Source organism: Sturnira hondurensis, unplaced genomic scaffold, assembly GCF_014824575.4.
Source record: "Sturnira hondurensis isolate 20B ecotype Veracruz unplaced genomic scaffold, ASM1482457v3 Scaffold0022908, whole genome shotgun sequence".
Taxonomy (NCBI): Eukaryota; Metazoa; Chordata; class Mammalia; order Chiroptera; family Phyllostomidae; genus Sturnira; species Sturnira hondurensis.
In genome coordinates, this window is record NW_028095539.1 from 6,154,413 (window position 1) to 6,172,948 (window position 18,536).

The 18,536-nt window shown below is 56.1% G+C and overlaps 1 protein-coding gene across 2 annotated transcripts in view; it reads left to right on the top strand.

Annotated features, from left to right (window-relative positions):
- The window catches only part of ABL1 (ABL proto-oncogene 1, non-receptor tyrosine kinase), a 113,222-nt gene that overhangs the window by 85,495 nt on the left and 9,191 nt on the right, over window positions 1–18,536 (top strand). For both annotated transcript variants that reach the window (XM_037036918.1, XM_037036919.1), the window contains exons 4-7: window positions 7,465–7,737; window positions 15,257–15,341; window positions 15,958–16,135; window positions 17,877–18,061. In XM_037036918.1, coding sequence (XP_036892813.1) covers window positions 7,465–7,737; window positions 15,257–15,341; window positions 15,958–16,135; window positions 17,877–18,061 — 721 coding nt within the window. The remainder of the gene's footprint in view (window positions 1–7,464; window positions 7,738–15,256; window positions 15,342–15,957; window positions 16,136–17,876; window positions 18,062–18,536) is intronic.

Sequence of the window (18,536 nt, forward strand, 5' to 3'; positions counted from 1 at the left end):
GGAGGCAACCACTGGGACCAGTTTCTTCCAGAGTTAATCCAGTGGATATATATTTATATTAAAAAACAAACGAATGATGCGTGCTGCACACCGTTGTGCATCTGGCTCTTCCCACCTGATCATGGAAGTGTTTCGGAGATTGTCAGAGGCAGCATGTTCAGAGCCGCCACCTTCTCCATGCTGCCTAGTGTGGGCGGACCACCGCCTACTCAGGCCGTCCCCTGCCGTAGTCTTTGGGGTCGTTCCCAGTCTCAGGCTGTTAAAATAATGCTGTAAAAAAAACACGTTACATCCCCACCCATACTCCCATTAATAATAGGAAGTTTGTGAAACCCTGCTTACTCTTTTTAAAATTTTTTTCTGTTATTAATTAGAGAAACATCGATTTGTTGTCCACTTATTTGTACACTCATTGGTTGATTCTTGTGTGTGCCCTGAAGGGGGATTGAACCCACAACCGGGGCGTATCGGGACAACGCTCTAACCAACTGAGCTACCTGGCCAGGGCCAGCTCTGCTTACTCTTAATGTATTCAGTGCACTCTGCTGCTTTGTATTCCCTGCTGTTCTGTTTCATTTTTTGAGAAATTCAGGTCATAATCCAGGAAGCTGATGTCATAGACCCCTGGTGGGCCCTGCCATGCAGCTTGGAAATAGACCACGCATGCCTCTTTGTCTGCGGTGAAGTGCGTGCAGGGCCGGTGGGAGAGCTGACGAGGGGAGGGTGTGTGCGTTCACGTGTGTCGGTGTCGCGCAGTTACTTCTTGTGGAGATTGGACGGCTGCGTTTTCTCACCAGCAGCACGTGAGAACGCGTGTTCTTCCTCACCCTGGTCAGCAGCAGGTTGTCAGGCTCGTGAAAACACCTCTCACTGATGGGGAAAGCCGGCACCTCGTTACGGCTGGTGCGTGTGTGTCGTGTTTTGAGTGATCCCCGTGCCATTTACTGAAGTGATCTCCCCTTACGTATTTGGAATACACCAAACCTACACACGCATTTAGGGCTGGTGGTCTCTATCTCTTCTCTTCCATTGGTCTGTCTGTACCTGTGCCAGGACCAGACTTTTAACTTGTTATGTCTTAGGATATTTTAGTATCTGGTAGGGCTAGGCCCCTCTTCTTAATCTTTTTAGCATTTTTATAGTTTTCTTCACACATTCACTGTGCCACCCATACAGCTGCACTGTGGTGTGTGTGTGTGTGTGCGTGTGTGTGTGGTGTCTGTCTGGAAAAGTCTAGCCATCGTTAATATAGTGAGAACGGTTGGTGTGACATCGACGTAACCTGGAGCCGAGGAGAGTGGACCGGAGTGCGCATGTGTGAACAATGATGACCTCCCTGCACCGGTCAGTGGGGGCAGACCCCCTTGAGTGAATGTGTGTGCTGTGTGGCTCTCACACTCCAAATGACTGAGCGAGTAGAACTTCACATCTGCATCAGATTTTGTGTTAAGCTTGAACATCCCTCCATGGAAGCTACTCGGGCGATTCTGGAGGCTTTCGGGGACGAGGCAGTGAGTGCAGTGCCAATAAAAGTCTGGCGCAAACCCTTCAAAGGTGGCCGAGAATCTGTTGAGAGTGATCCATGTTCTGGAAGGCCTGCGACAGGCAGAGCACCCGAGGGTGTTGAACGTGTACGGGCTGCAGTCAGCGGAGATCAGCGACTCACGGTGCGAGAACCAGAAGCCGATCCGTGGATTCCGAAAACTGCTGTGTCTGAGAGTTTGACATAGGACCTTGGCCTGAAACGTGTTGTGGCAAAATTGGTTCCACGGCTTCTGCTACCAGAGCAGAAGGAACCTGTGGGGCAGTTGCTAACGACCTGATTCAGACCGCTGCCGATGAACCAGGTTTCCTCGAGAAGCTCATAACCAGAGATGAATCGTGGGTCTAGGGCTGTGATCCCGGAAGAATGGCCCAGTGCCCCGTGGAAGCCGCCTGGTTCTCCACGCCGGAAGAAGGTACGGCAGAGTCACAGCAAGATCAAGACCATGTTGGCTGTGTCTTGCCGATTGGGAAGGTGTTGTCCATCATGAGTGCGCCTCTCCAGGCCAAACTGTTAATGGGGATACCACCTCACTGTTTTTCAGCGGTGGAGAGATGCAGTTCAACGAAAATGGCCGTAATTGTGGGCATCTGGTGACTGGCAGCTTCATCGTGACAAAGCTCCCACTTACTCATCCCATCTGGTGCAGAGGTTTTTTCTTGGTGAAATATCAAATCGTCCAGGTGACTCAGTCTCCCTACAGCCAGATTTGGTGCCCTGTGACTTATGGCTGTTCCCAAAACTAAAATCACCTTTGAAAGAGAAGAGATTTCAGACCATCGATGAGATTCAGGAAAATACAATAGGGCAGCTGGTGGTGATTCCCACAAAGGACTTTGAAGAGTGTTGTGAACAGTGGAAGAGACGCTGGGAGAACTGTGTGAGGTCCCAAGGTGCCAACTTCGAAGGAGACTGAGGTGGTATTGTCCAAAATACAGTGTTTCTTGTATCTCAATAAATGTGTCTCTTTTTCACAGCACATGGCTGGATATTTTCTGGACGTGTGTGTGGGCCGGGGGGAGAGAGAGAGAGGGAGGGAGAGAGATGTTCTTACCTTGTTTCCCCACGTGTGTTAAAGTCGTCTGGCCCAAGTCCCGTTGCCAATACCTGATGCTTTTCCTCACGGCAATGTCTCCGTGCCAGCACAGCGGTTTGTGCAGCAGACGGCGTAGTCTGCTGGTGGCCTGCCACTAGAGAGCAGGCTTGTCAGCTTGCTTTTGGGGGCATTGTCTCATCCTAGATGTGGAACAAGGCCCTTCCATTCTGTAGGGTGTATTCTGGCAGGGTGGCCCTTCGAAGCCTTGCCTTTGGACCCCACGTGGCCTTCTTCATGAATTACAGCAGCAGAGTACACCTTGGGGCAGTGATCTCCTGCAGGTGCCGTGCTGCTCCCCCACCCGTGCTGCTCCCCCCCATGCTGCTCCCTCCTGTGCTGCTCGTCCAGGGCAAGCCACCTGCACCAAGCCGTCAGCCGAGGTTTATGTTGAACAGGGTGGCCGTCTGTTTTCCATGGAGTTGTTTGATCGGTGTCCTTGTAGGCAGGCCTGATCTAGTTTGACAGCTCAAAGGGAGAGAGCTAGGCTACGTATGGGACGAAAGGCTTGCAGATTCGAGAGTCAGCGGTGAGGAAGATGCTCCCTCCGTCTCAACGCTGGTGTGTGCCAGGGGCTCCTTCCGCTCCAGCTGGAGCACGGGGGACTCATTTGGTCAGGCGCGCTCCACCACTGCGCGCTCCTCCAAGCATCCTGGACCTCTGCCCTTCTCCCTCCCTGGCAAAGACTCTCCCTTCAGCTCTCTGAGTACCTGGAGACTTCTCGGCCCCCGGGCACACCAGGCCGACCCTCTGCAGAGGATCCTTTTCCTGGAATGAGTGGGGGGCAGCGTCAGACCAGAGAGACTGCGGTGACACATGCAATTGTATCTCTCGGCAGTGACAGCTGCTCGTGGCGGAGCTCTGCCACAGTCCTTTTTGGGCTTCTTTGTGTCCTCACCCGAGGACAGGCCCATTGATTTCAGAGAAAGGGGGGGAGGAGGGAAGGGAGCGGGGAGAGAGAGAGAGACATCGATGTCAGAGAAACGTCCATCGGCTGCCTCACATATGCTCCGACTGGGGGCTGAACCTGCCACCAGGAGCTGACCGGGGACTGACTGCGACCTTTTGGCCCACCAAGACCGCCAACGGAGCCACACTGGCCAGGGCCCTTTTTGGGTTTCAAAGGGAAAGATGTACGGTTGGTAGGAGAGACAGGCTGGGGTTGAACAAGTTTAATTCTTATTTTCAAATTAGCTAATCTTTAGAAAACAACTGAATTTCAAAGATTCTTGTCTAAGCCCCCAAAGGATTTCTCTGTCCCCACCCTCTTGTCTCTGGTTCACCTCTCTCTCCGTTATAACTTCCAGCAGCAGCTCAGGGCCGGAGCCCAGGACTTGGGGGACGTTGAGAGCTGGACTCTGGGAAGGGCCACACCTTTCCCAAAAGACTCGCCAGCCTAAATTCTCAGCCCCCCAGGCTTTGGTTCTCGTTCCCCCTGCTTCCTCGGTATTTGTGGTCCTCTGCCAACCACATAGTGGAATTAAAGACTGATTTGTCCCCACCACCCCCTGCCTTAATTGTCCTTAGTTCTGGTTACTTCTGTGGGGTGCCACTGTTAAGTTTCATTAAACAAATAAAATTTTTCTTTAATTTTTAAAGGGGGGAAAGGAGAGGGAGAGAAACATCAATGTGTGGTTGCCTCTGAGCGCCCTCTGCTGGGGGCCTGGCCCACAACACAGGCACATGCCCTGACTGGGAATTGAACCCGAAACCCCTTTCTTTGCAGGCCAGCAACTCAATCCACTGAGCCACACCAGCCAGGGCAAGTTTCATAATTTCTTAGAGCCCATGATGGAGTCTTTTCTTCAGAGAGATGGCCGACTGACATTTATTTCCTCAGTCTGCTGAATTCCCAGGTTCAGGTTGACAGGAATAGAATTTGGGCTCAAGCGTTAGCCAGAGTAGCAGGATGGGCCAAATGAGTCACCTGTCGAATTTTCAGTTTTACGCACGCTGACAGTGGCTCGGCAGGTGCTGGCATCCAGGGGGAAAGCCTGCTAAAACCTTGCTGACCTTTCCTTTCGGAGGAGACTGGGATCGGCACTCAGCTCTGCTAAATTATTAAGTACTGCCTTGCTGCTGGTGTGTGAGAAGCCCTGGGAACAGGGCTCCTGGCCATGCAGCCTGTAAACAATGTATCCAAGGCAGGACCCCAGAGTTTCAGGCGGCTGAAGGCACACAAATGTGAGCTCTGATAAGCCTGCGAGTATGGCGGCCAGGAGGAAGGCAATTCTGTTGTTTGTCTGACAAGTCCTGGCTTTGGGGTTCCTGCATGATCAGGAAGAGGCCCAGCCCTGGCTAAGCACTGGGGTGTTTATGTAACCAGCTGCATAGCGTAATGACGTGCCGTGCATAACGCTGATTTCACTTTCTTCTCGGAACAGGCCATGAATTCCTGGTGGAGACTGCCCAGGTCACTAGCAAAAGCTGCCCAGAAACTAGAATGAATCAGAAGAAAGCCATTAGACTTTGTGAGTGTTAGAAGATGCTGTGCAATGCATTTAAGGGAGAGTAGTTTTAATATTTAATGTTTCAGTGCATAAATTTTACATTGAAAGATGAACTAAGCCACAGGGTCTGTAAATTTAATTATGGAAAAGGATAAAGTTTGACTGTTCAGTGAAGTCTCCAATAACTCTGAAATCTCTAACCAAGGAGCCTGTGAGGGAATCAGATGAGACCAAGAATAAATCCTCTATGAACTAGGGTTTAGGGAGCCATTAGCGTCTGTGTAGTTGGAGGAGCGGGATCCCTGGGTTGGGGAAGCACTCCTTTCCAGCTGAGGCGGGGGAGTAACGGGCCTTGCTCCCTGGTGACCTGCCCCGTCCTGTGTCCTGTGTCCTGTGTCCTGTGCCAGGGATTTCCAAGTGGATGGTGAGGGGCGGAGGGGAGGTACTCTGATTCCAGGGGATGCCTTCTTGGAATGGCTTTCTCTCCTCTCCCCACTCCTTGGTGGGGAGACAGCTAGCCCAGGAGAATGGGGCTTGGAGCGCTGCAGCCCGATGTGATTGGACACCTGGCAGCTCTTCCAGGGAGAGGCGGGGCGTTAGGGCTGCTTCACTCCCCTACCCCCGCCAGCTCTGTGTGTGTTCAGGGCCGGGGCGTGTCCGGGGCGTGTCACAGACTTGTGCCTGGAGTGGTTCCCTTGGAGGTTTCTCCTCGGTGCTCTCCATGAAAGAGGGGGGCCACCTGGCGGGACGCCGCCCCCTCCTCACAGGTCCCTTCGTACATTTAGGAAGCACCATCTCACAGAGGGACAAGTTGCTCAGAATTTTATCTTAGTAGAATTGCCGCCGAAAGATTTTAAACTGTAAACCTCTAAGCCACCGATTGCCATGGTGTTGCCTGAGTCTTAACAGTTCATCTACGTCATTTCCTTCCTCGAGCAGCAAAAAAAATTTGTCAATGAATCTTGTTTACCCTGTTGAAGGTTATAGAAGGGATCAACTTGTAAATTTGTTTTCATTTCCTTCTTCTAAAATATTTCAGTTATCTGATATTACGACCTAGAGAGAGCCTCCGAGCCGACCATGACCCGCAGCCGAGACCTTGCCCTGCCACACACGCGTCTGGCCCCCTCCCCCCTCTCTCCTTTCTAAGTAAGAAGATAGGTACTACGGCTTGACCAGGAAGAGGGGGCCAGACCAGCTGACTGATCTGTCCCTCCCCTCCCTGCCCCGCATCATCACTTCCAAACCGTGTTCCTCCTCCCACATCTTTGCGATGCGGTGCCTTGTCATGATTTTAATGTCCTTTCAACCTTCAGGGCCGTTGGCCGGCTACCCTTCGGGAGCCGGTACAGTCCTCTCTGTGCGCCTGGAGCCCACGTGCTCCGTGCGGGTTTCAGTGTGGAATCGATGCCCTCACCACCTCACTGAAACAAACAGCGGAGGAGGAAGACAGCTGCCAGCACCCACACTGCCGCCCTCTGCCGCCTCCGGTGCCGCCTCCGGTCTCTGCTGGGTGTGGGCGGAGCGGGCGCAGGTGTGCGGCTCAGAGAGGCCGGAGGGTGCATGTGTGTGGACTCCGCCTCCTGGCCTCCCTGTGCTGGGGACCCCTGGGGCACCCCACGTGGGCTCACTGCTGGGCCAGGCAGGCCGTGGCCTCTGATGCCTCCTGCCTGGCCCGAGTCCAGGCAGCAAGGAATGAGGAGATTCGTGTTTTGTTTAGAGGTTCTCTTCTCTGGTCACATCCAGATACCAGCATAATTATAGGAAATAAGGATAGGTTTTAATAAGCACTTTTTAAAATTTCTATTCCAACCAGCAACACTTTTTAAGTTCTGCTCTTCACTAATGTAACCAACAGCTGTCACTGAGTGCCTGTCATATGCCCACTTCTTGTTGTCCACCTGGGGGTCGTGGGACAATAGTGAGTAGCTCAGGGCTTCCCTCCTGTGGGGCTGATGTCCTAGTAGGTTCAGGCAGACACCAAACGGGCTGATGAAACGGTGTGATGGGTCCGGGTAAGGACGGAGCAGAGAAGACAGGTGACGAGACTAGTGCGAGGACTTGAGGGTGGGGGGCCCAGGGGGGACTTCGTGGGCGTTTACACTGGGTGTGGGTCGGTCAGAGAGAGCAGGCTGTGAGGGTGAGGCAGGTGGGGGGTTTCAGTTGGGGGGCAGCAGGGGCACAGGCCCCGGGGCATTTTATTGCCTCTCTGCCTCAGCCAGTGAATCGCAGCACACACAGCGCTTGGCCCAGCGCTTGGTCCGTCTGCCTGCGGTCCTGCTGCGCGTTACCCCAGGGCCTGGCAGAGCTGGTTTGTTGGCGCTGATGGGGTTGTGCTTGCTCTGGGCTGAAGGCTGTCCCTGTCCCTGTCCCCGCAGCTCTACGTCTCCTCCGAGAGCCGCTTCAACACCCTGGCCGAGCTGGTCCACCACCACTCCACCGTGGCCGACGGGCTCATCACCACGCTGCACTACCCAGCCCCCAAGCGCAACAAGCCCACCGTCTACGGCGTGTCCCCCAACTACGACAAGTGGGAGATGGAGCGCACCGACATCACCATGAAGCACAAGCTGGGGGGAGGCCAGTACGGCGAGGTCTACGAGGGCGTGTGGAAGAAGTACAGCCTGACCGTGGCCGTGAAGACCTTGAAGGTAGGCGGGGTGGCCGTGTCCACGCAGGGCCGCCTGTGCTCTCCCGGCCTCCTGCTGTTGTGGTGGTTCTGTGAACGCACTGGGTCCTGCTCCTGATTGCTCGGCGTTTCGCGTGTGGTGGGGCTGGGCAGTGCCGTGGTTTCTGTGTGGAAGATTAGTCATTTGGAGAAGTGTTTTCGTTCTACCGGAAGAGTCTTTTAAAGCCGTGGGTTTCCGATCTGTTTGTGTGGCATTTGAATCACTTCCTATTGCGAGTTAAGGGAAGGAGGGAAATAAAAACTGTAAGTTTTGAAGGGAGATTTAGCCAAAACGTGTTTGACGTTTCTGCGGGTTTTTGTTGGCAGATCTGAAAGGCAAGTGGTGTTTGGTTCGTAGCAGGTTCCTGCATTCTTTATTGTGTGTCCAGCTTCTGGAATTAGGGAGACACTGGTTAAAGCTTCTGCCTAATGACTCAGATCACCTACACCCCCCCCCCCGCTTTTTTCTTGTTATCTGTGACTTTCGTGCACCCCTTCAACTGGGGCGTAGTGTGGGGAGTTTCCAGGTGGTTGGTTTTTCTTTTGAAGTTCTTTGGAATCTTTAGGAAGCCAGAGAAGCGAGTTTTAATTTGTAGCCTTCTTCAAAAATGGTGATGCGTGCTTTGCCTGTGGTGAGAGTGCCCCCTAGTGTTGACATGCGGTGTTTTCACTTGTTTCAAGTGAACTCCAACTAGGCTGCCATGTGCTGGGGGTTGCGAGTGAGCCCCTTTCTGTAGCTAAAGAAAAAGAACCCAGACCCCCACTGGTGGGAAGAAGGGGCCCAGCTGTGCGTGATGCTCAGAAGTCAGCCAGGCACACGCTGTGAGAACCATGCAGCCCAAACGCTTGCTTGTTAGGAACTCTCAGTTCCCTGATCCCTTCTTGGTGGGGGGAGGGGGCACAGTGAAACGGAAGTTAGGATTTCTGGCCAACGTAGAGAAAAGGTTGCATTCTTTAATTTTTCAGGACCTAAGGAGGCTTCCTGGCGCTACACCTAGTGTGTCCTGGTAGTCTGTCCTTGGGGAAAGGCTGACACTGTTGGTGGGAGTGGCGGTGTAATTTGGGGTCACCTTGAGGCCTCCTGGATGTTTTCCAAATCGGGCTTTAAAAAAATACTTAGTGAGCATTTATTGAGCTCCTCACTTCTGTTTGTGGGACCCCAGCTTAACACTGGGACTGTGAAAATGAATTAGTTTGTTACTTCAGGCTGGTCCAGGTAGTTAGGACGGTCTGGTTACTGGTAGATAGTTCAGTTAGGAGAAATAGGCAAGTGTAACAGTTATTGTGGTTCAGTGTGACAGGGGCCATAGTCGGCACAGACATGGCACTGGTCACTTCACAGGAATGGATGGAGGGGCTGGTGGGCTCTGCTTGGCAGGGAGAGAGCACTGAAGGGAATTGGGGCCCGGGGCCACAGTGCGGGGGCAGAGCTGACCAAGGGGACAGAGGCCAGAGGAGACACCAGTCAGAGGGCGCTGGGGGGTCATCCTGGAGGCAGTGGCGCACACAGCAGGACTTGAGGCCCAGGAATGTGACGACAGGGTTCGTGTTTCGGGAGGTGGCAACACTGGCGAGCCCTGGAAAAAGTGGAGTAGCCACCGCCCTCCTCTCCCAGATCAGGCAAGTCCAGCCAGGGAGGGGCACAGTGGACAGCCCCGCCCAGAGACACTGGGTCCCGACCAGCAGGAGACCTTGCTAAAGGCCTAGGCACCACCCACAGGTTTGCAAGGACTGGCGAACAAGGAGCATGGAAGAGGAAAAAAACTCCACTAGATTTTAATCCAGGCAAGGCCTGTTTGGAACTTTAAAAAAAGACAGCTCATACACCATGGCCTGTGGGGGGGAACCCCACCGAGGAGCCGCCGCTGTGGGTTTCTCAGAACCCTGGGTTCTGAGTGGGGACCCCATGGAGCTCAGCACCGCTGCTGGAGGACCGCTCACCCCGGGGAATGGGGATGGCCCAGAAGCAGTGGTTTTAGAGCACTCTTCACTAGGGCGTATTGTTATGCTTCTTACTACCTATTGTTATGCTTTTACTGATTTTCCCAAGAGCCTTATTAGTTTACGGTCCCAAGTCACCACACCTGGTGGCATGGGGTTCTGCGAGTCGCCACCCCAGGTGGCAGCCAGTTAGGGGAAGGGGCGTGCTCGGTCTTCCAGAGGACACTAACCCGCAGCGTGGCACTGAGCAGCTGGTGAACCAAGGGCCCCTCCGTCCCGCACCCTGCACATCTCTGTGTCCCGCCTGCCAGGCAGAGTTGGGATCTGTGTTGTGAGCATCGGTCCCGCTCCACAATGGAGGGCTTGAGTGGGCTGGGAGTGACAGTAATGGCTGGCACCTGCCGGGCTCTGGCAGAGTGCTGAGTGCCTTTCGCAGAGTGTCCCGTTGACACTTGACAACAGTTGCGGAGAAGGGAAGTACCGTGATCACCACCGTTTCGGGACGGGCGGGGGCCCAGAAGTGCAGGGGGTTCACAGCCAGGAGCGGCAGAGCCGGGCGCACACCCAGGCCCCTGCTGCCCGGCCCAGTCAGTATTGTTTTGTTACTCCGGTTCTTATTCCTCAGATACCACGGAAAGTGCCCTTAAACCACAGTTATGCACCCTAAAATCCACCTGTCCCCCACTCGCTTCAAGGCTCCTTGGAAACCCCCGGAGCTCCAGCCCAGACGAGCACTGGCTCAGCACCTCTTTGCGCCTGGTCTCCTCCTCCTGCCCGTCCTGCCTGGTTTGTGTTGCTGGCTCCTCAGAGGGCAGGCCCGCTCTTCCTTGGCCACCAGGGGGAGCAAGACCCTGCCTTTAACCAGGACTTGTCATTGGACCGTAGGCAGCTTTGGTCCCATACCCTCAGGGCATAAGGATGACCAGGAGAGAAAACGAAGAAAGGCGTCACTAGGCTAACCCCTATGGGTGGGAAGCTGGACTTACAGCCAAGGAAGGTCCCCTGCGATGGGGAACCAACTGTTAGTCCGAATTTTGACAATGTTCAGTAGGCTGTAGGCTTGAGTTCACCCTTGTTAAAGGCAGGATGTGCCTCAGAGCCAGCAGTCAAGTGCAAAGAGCTCCACGTTTCACGCGGCTGTGTTCCAAAGTTAGTTTGTAAGTCAGCCCTTTTCTGTGAAACGGCTGCGTAAGTTATGTAACTTGCAGAAGCTTGCTCTTAGTCCGGTTGTGGCGTTAAGATCGAATCATAAGCTGACTGGCTAATTGGCCATTAAAATAGTGGAATGTGATGTTGCTGTGAAATGTTGACTTCAGATATTCTTCAGACGGGTAAGATTCGCCACCTCCTGGCCCTGATCCTTGTGTCTTTCCAGAGGCAGCCCACGTGTGCGTTGTCTACCCCTGTGGCAGCGTGCCACAGGCACTGCTCTGTGCCATCTGCTGTCTGCTCGGTGTGACTCGACGGTGCTCCTCGCCAGTGCACGGGACCTTGTCCCATTCTGGTGTGGCTGGGTCCCGGTAGGCACCAGCCCTTCCCGAGCATTGTGGCCCTTCCAGTTCCTGGCTGGCGCAGTGGTGCCACGGGGTGCTCCTTGTGTGCGCACATGGTAGGGGAGTGTCCTGGTAGTCAGCCCCTGGAGCTGACTTGCTGGGTCATGGGCCACGTGCCTTTACGGTTTTGCTCCCGCTCCCAAGTGCCTCCCAGGGAGCTCACACCTAGTCCTGCTCTGCTGGCAGTGTCGAGGAGGGGCCCACTCACCTCGCCCTCCCCAGCCCAGGGCACCCTTGGCTCGGGTTACATCCTGTCCTTTTCCTAGAGGAGACCAGCTTTATGGGAGCGCTCCGGGCGTGAGCAGGGCCCCTGACAGCCCTGACAGTGGGCGGTCCATGCACTGGCTCACCTCTCGGGGGCGCGCGGCTCAGGGCCGCTGGTGCCCCTGCACTTGGCCTGGCGGTGGTGCCTCTCCTGGCCGTGGAGCTTGGGGCAGCAGCTGTGTCTGGGGGCCGGGGTCCTGGGGCCCCTCTGTGGGGTGCTTTCCGTGGGCCGGTTCCCTCCAGCCCCACGTCTGGTGTGTGAACCACCTTTAGTCGCCCTCAGCAGCTCTGCCCTGCCTGCCCGTGTTTCCAAACTCGCAGGCCTTTGAAAGGTCTGCCCCCCCCCAACGTGGGGGGGGGGCGCTTCCCTGTGGCTGTAACCTGGCTCACCTGCATTTGGGTAAGAACCAGAGACACGTGGAAACTGGCCTCAGGTGGGAGCCCTGGCCTCTGTGCCGCAGCAGCGGGGTGTGGAGCCGTCTGAACATGGCGTTCTTCTTCATGACCTAGAACACCTGCTCTTGGGGGCCAGGCCAGTGAGCCAGCAGCTGGAGCTGGCCCGAAGGTTCCTGTGAGGCGCTGAGTCTGGGAGCGCGTGTCTGTGAGAACGACAGGGACGCAGCGTTGAAAGGGCAGCCGTCTTCCCCACGGGCAGGCTGCCTCGTCTGCTGGTCGGGAGTGGAGAGCCGCCGTCTCCCTGATGGCAGAGGCAAGGTCTGCAGATGCAGCGCCGGCCAGGGTCTGGGCACTGCACTTGGCGCTCTGTGCGTGTGGGGGGTGCTGCCTTTCTTTCCATTTTGCAGGTGAGGAGAGAGCAGGTCAGAGGCAGCCTCTGTGCTGTGCCTTCTGAGAGTCACTTAGGACCGTCACGCAGTGGCAGGGCCTGGGCGGCACCAGCCAGAAGGTCTGCCCGCATCCGGGCCAGGCCAGGCGGTGCTTGTGCAGAGAGGCCAGGTGGTCCGTGTCCCTCTCTGACACCCCCACAACGCACAGCTTTGTCTCGGTCTGAATCCTAGTTAGTCTCAGTTCTATGTTACTGTTTATTTATTTATTTATTTTATTTGTTTACCTTTAGAGGGGAGGGGAAGGAGAGAGGAAGAGAAACATCAACGTGTGGTTGCTTCTCATGCATCCCCTGCTGGGAACTCACCCCTGCTGGGAACTGGCCTGCAACCCAGGCATGTGCCCTGCCTGGGAATTGAACCACGATCATGTGGTTTGCAGGCCCGCGCTCAATCCACTGAGCTACACCAGCCAGGGCTCTATTTTACTATTAAAGGGAGGAATTCGCTTCAAAACGATGATGGCAGGTTTTTAAGTAAGAGCGAAGGAATACAACAGGAGAGAGCGTCGGGGGTGTTGCCAGGTCAGCACAGCTGCGTGCTGTGTTCCGTCAGCAGTGTGTGTCCTAGGCTGGACCAGGTCTGCGTCCAGCAGGGGAGACAAGTTCCCACCAGTTGTCCCCAAAGGGAGAAAAGGGGTTTATTCCCACCAACCGTCACACATGTACATGCGTGTGTACAAATGAACGGAGAGGACAAAAAGCAAAGAGGGCGCCTTGGGAAGCTGCGTGGTTCTGTGGGCCTCCGTCTTGGGATCTGGACCTCGGTTCTTTTGGAAAAGGAACAGTAGCTGAAAGAGCAGGTGATGCTTTTGAAACGATGTCACTGTCGTGGTTTATTACATGATGCTTCAAAATAAAAAACACTCCACATGTCTAAAAATTCACGGGAGAGCTACTTTTGGAACATACTTTCGGCCAAGCGAGATTCTGCAAGCTGCCAGCCCTTCCGTGAACTTTTGACACCAGTGTGTCACCCTGGAAAGCCAGCGCACTCCACGCCCAAAACAGCGTGGTCAGCCAAGCACGGTCAGGAGCAGAGGACTCAGAAGAGCAACCCGCCAGTGGGGTGGCAGCAGGATAGGTCCTTTCCCCCCGGAGGCTCAACACAGAGACCGCCACCCATGGTAACCGGGAGTCAGAGCGGGTCGCCATTGTTACAGAGCCACTAAGCAAAGCGATAATGGGCTGGCACATAACTCATCGGCCACGCTTCTGCTGGGTGACATGGCAGACCAGAGCGGGAACGTGCCGGGAGAGACCGTCCTGTCCTCTGGAGGTCCCCTCAGGTCAGGGGCCAGGATGGGGCAGCCGGGGAGCAAGATAGCAGGGACACTGCAGACCTGTCTCCGGAAGGGACAGGTACCATGTGTACAGCTCTGCTCTTGGGGGCATCTAGCTGTCAGGGAGCCGCTCCTCACCCCCCCACGCCACCTTCCCCCTCAGACAGACTCACACTCCGTGTTGAAGCTCGGGGGCAGCATCTTGCGCCCTCCTCAGCCTTCATAGGCAGGCCTCTCAGCAAACACCATCCCCACACCAGCCTCCTGTTCGAGGACAGTGGGTTCATTGAATCCAGAAGAGGTTTGCCCGGCTTAAGTCACAGCAAGGCTCCTGCGTGGCAGGGCCAGGTGTCGCAGTGCTCTGGACCAGAGCTGGAGCCGCGCCTGCAGCCTTCTCGGTCTCGTGCACACGCAGACCAGTCACCTACATGGTGCCGCACGCTGGTCTGTGCGCCGCGCTTGCAGAGAGCAGGCGTAACTGTGATTCATTCACACTGAACAGCTGCGGCAGTGCTGGCTGCTGCCATCCTCCCATCCGACAGTCGAAGGGAGGAGCAGTCAGCGCCCCTAACTGGTCAGGGCCTGCACACTTTAAAAACCCCTGCAGCGCACGGGCTGAAACACCGCCAGCCCGGACTCCGACCGTGTGAGGAACTGCAGAAACGCCACATGTCCTCTGGGCTCTCAAGCACTTCGCCATCGCCCCTCGGCGCTCAGACACCGTGCTGGCCACCGGGAGCTTGCGGGCGCATCTGGGAAGCTGCTGCGGAGGACGGTTTCAGACTCTGGGCAGCTGACCTGGCAGGTGTTGGTGGCCGCTCCCTCGGGGCCCCGGCACTGAGTCCCGGGGCAGGGCCACAGCCTCTGTCTCTGCCGCAGGCTGAGCGTCCCTCCCGCGGCAGCAGAGCAGCACCCTCGTGCGTCAGCAGGGTCTCTTCCCTCACGCCGGGCACACTTCAGGTTCTCCCCGTGGCTGGTTTTCTCTACGCCTGTAAGGACACCTTGAACACCAGCTGCTCCTGAGGGGAGGTAGTACCGTGTTTGTGGTGTTTGCCTGTCCACAACCCCTCGCCCCTGCAGACCCCACGGGGGATGGGGACAGATACAGTGTGCGGCAGCCACCCGAAGCAAGTCGCCGACACGCAGGCCAGCCTTGACACGTGGTGCCCTGGGGGAGTGGGGCGCTCCGGGCCCCACGCTGACGGGCAGCACTCTCCGCCCGCCGAGGCAGTGCTCAGCGGCCGGGGCCCTGCGCAGGCAGCGCGCTGGTCGGAGCTTCCCACCCAGGAGGCTGGTTCATTGATGCTGCAGCCAGTGACCATCCACGTGTGCTCTCCCACTTAAACACGTCACTTGCTGAAATACTTTTTTAATTTAAAGGTTTTATTTTTTTATTTTTAGAGAGAGGGGATGGGAGGAAGAAAGAGAGGGAGAGAAATGTCAACGTGTGGTTGCCTCTCATGTAGCCCCACTGGGGACCTGGCTCGAAACCCAGGCATGTGCCCTGACTGGGAATTGAACCGGCAACCCTTGGACCCAGTGGTTCACAGCCTGTGCTCAATCCACTGAGCTACACCAGCCAGGCCTTGCTGGAATAATTTTACCACTTTTTTTCTGCAGGAAGACACCATGGAAGTGGAAGAGTTCTTGAAGGAAGCTGCGGTAATGAAGGAGATCAAGCACCCTAATCTAGTACAGTTGCTTGGTGAGTGTGTGCGGCCCTTCGGACTAAACCCTCTGGGGGTGCGGCCCCGTTACAGCACAGGCGGATGGCTGCCTGTGTTGGGATTCCCAACCCGGGCAGCTGTTCTCTGTGCACACTCAGCCATTGGCTCAGGAGGCCTGCATGGGGCTGACGGTGTGTGTTGGGAGGGGGTGTGGAAGAGGGAAGGTGGGCACGTGAAATTGGAATCTGAACACAGTGAAACACAAATCCCAGACTGGCTTTTGAGACTGAAGACTCTTGAACATTGCTCCCCGGGAGTGCTTCTGCGAGTGGCCCTGACCGCCAGACGTGCGTGACCGCTGGGGGGTGAACCAGCAGTGACTTGCGGGTATGGCCTGGCCTTGGCTGCTGCACGTGTCGACAGCTTCTCCTGCTCAAGTCCACTGGCTTGGGAGGCAGAAAAGAGGGTGACCATGTCCTTCCGCGTCAACATAACCCCAAGTCCCGAGTGCTTGGACGCGGATTCGAAGTTGGGCCAGGACTTGGGGGCAGAGTCAGCTGCCGTTCAGGAGCGCCTTCCTTCAGGGCCGGCCCTTCCTGACGTCTGTTCGGCTGCCAGCAGCGCTGCCCTGAAGCCTGGGTGTCTCGTTGGCAGGGGTGTGCACCCGGGAGCCACCGTTCTACATCATCACCGAGTTCATGACCTGCGGGAACCTGCTGGACTACCTGCGGGAGTGCAGCCGGCAGGAGGTGGGCGCGGTGGTGCTGCTGTACATGGCCACGCAGATCTCCTCAGCCATGGAGTACCTGGAGAAGAAGAACTTCATCCACAGGTAGGGCCGGTGGGTGGGCGCCTGCCCACGGAGCCCTGGGGTAAGCCGGGCCCGGTCCTTCTGCAAAAAGGAGCCTCTGAGGACTTGGGCTCAGCCCCTAACTTTCGTGCTGGCCACATGTCAGGCCTTGGAATGACGGCAAACGCTGGGTTCCTGACGTCGCCGGCTCTGGGTGAGCGTCCAGGGCTGACCTCAGCCGGCCTCCACTCCGGGCCAGCAGAGCAGTGAATCGCCCTGGGGTGAGAATTAGCTCACCTCGGAACCATTCTGACTAAGTAGAGTGTTAAATGATTCGTAAAAGGTCTCCTTCCTGATCATCACAGCTCCTGAAGTGGGTCTCAGCCTGGCGTGCGTCCTCGCAGCCTCTGCCTCAGAGCAGCGGGCGTTGCTCTCACACAAACCCGAGGCGGTAACCAGTGCGTGGGTTTTGCATTTGCATCACGTGCCCTCCCCCCCGGCCCCTTCTCTTCATTATCGTTTCATTCCCCACCGAACTTGATGTCGTCTGGCTCAGCAGTGTTTGCACAGTTGTCAGAGTCGTGTGCCTATGGTTCTGAATTAAGCGTTTTTGCTGTTTTAAAGCCTGGAGTGTTCTTGACCTTCAAGCGTGCCACAATTATCGTGGTCTTCGCATTCTTGGGTGGTGGAAACGGCGTCCTAGCAGAGTGACAGCCTGTGCAGGACAGGGCCTGACGGGCTGTGCTGGAGTCTTTCACACAGTGTGTTCTCCACGCCACCGCCGCGACCTTTCCTACCCAATTAACCCGAGGAAGCGGCCCGTGCGTGAAGTGTGCACGGCGAGGAGCGGGGGCAGTGTGTGGGAGACGCTGGCAGTTCCTCGTCGGGCACATTTTCTGTGCTTCACGACGCCCGGAGTCCCATGCTCCCATCACTCAAGAGTGTGAGCCCTCTGAGGCTGCAAATTGAGATTTCTTGACTTCCGGTTTGCCTTGCACTGCTAGGTCCGTTCCCTCTTCGTTTGGACGGACTTAAAATCCTTCCCCCAAATCCCATTAGGCCCAAGTCTCTGTGTTCAGTTTCCCTCAGCAGCTGATGACCAAGCTGCTGGGCGTAGCCATCCCTTCAGCTGCTGCCTCCCCTCGCCCCTCTGTCCCTGGTTGCCTCGTGATTTCATGGTTAACGTCCCTGAACCAGAGATGAGACCCCTCCCGCCTCGCCTGCCTCCCTCCCTAGTAGAATCCGGAAGTGGGAGGAGGCTGTTTATACTGGAGAAGAGTCCTAGGAAATACCTGGGTGGGCGTCAGAAAGGAAGAGGAAACCCAATTCGGGCAGAGAGTGCTCTGGGCTTCGTTTGCGTTTGTCCTCCCAAGTCTGGATGGGACAAGCAGCGGCCGACGCCAACGTGAGTGTCCCTCCATCGAGGGCCCGCCTGTGTGTGTCCCTGGTGCCTGCGTACAGCGGTGCAACCACTTAGACAACGCTCACCGTTCTCTAGGCACTCTGCATGGTCATTACCCTCAGAAGTGCTGTTTTTACCGTTTCCATTTTACGGACGAGGCGACTGAGTCCCAGCGTAACCACCCACTCCGGGTCACAGGGCCCCCTCTGCTGCCCCTCACCGTGCTGGCCGCCTATGCGGGTGCAGAGGGGAGGGCTCTGCTCACCGGGGAGTTCGTGCAAGTTTCCAGGGCACCGGCCTCCCTTTCTCCAGAGTCGGTGGTGGATTCGTGAAGCTGGAGAGCCGGCCGGGAACTCACGGAGGAATGTTTCCCTTTCCCAGAGATCTCGCCGCCCGAAACTGCCTGGTAGGGGAGAACCACTTGGTGAAGGTGGCTGATTTCGGCCTGAGCAGGCTAATGACAGGGGACACCTACACAGCCCATGCCGGGGCCAAATTCCCAATCAAGTGGACCGCACCTGAAAGTCTGGCCTACAACAAGTTCTCCATCAAGTCTGACGTCTGGGGTAAGGGCCGCTCTTGTTCCCTCCTTGCCCTCCCAGGGGCCGTTGCTTCTCCAGGTCGGTTGGTTGTTGGTCCGTTCTCCCCCACGTTTTCACCGCCTCCGTCTGTGCTGGGAACGCCCTGTCGTTGGGTTTGGGCTTTCAGTAGGGTGGTACCCACGCTACCCTGAAGCCTCACGGGACGATAGTTTTATTTTTACTTTTTTAAGAACTTTTTACTGTGGCCAAGTGCAGCACGCCCTGAGGAGGCCCCCGTGCCCAGTGAGCACTGGCCTCTGGCCTCACTGGCCCCGCCTCCGGGCGCACTCACGGCCTCTGTCCCGCCCTCTCCCACCTGGATTTGGGAGCAGATCCCAGGCACCATATTTTGTCCGTAAATATTTCAGAATGAGTGTTCCTAAAAGATGGCTTTTTATGCTTATAATCAAATCACCTCGCCTCCCAAGACTGACAGTCATTTCTGAGTATTATCAAATGT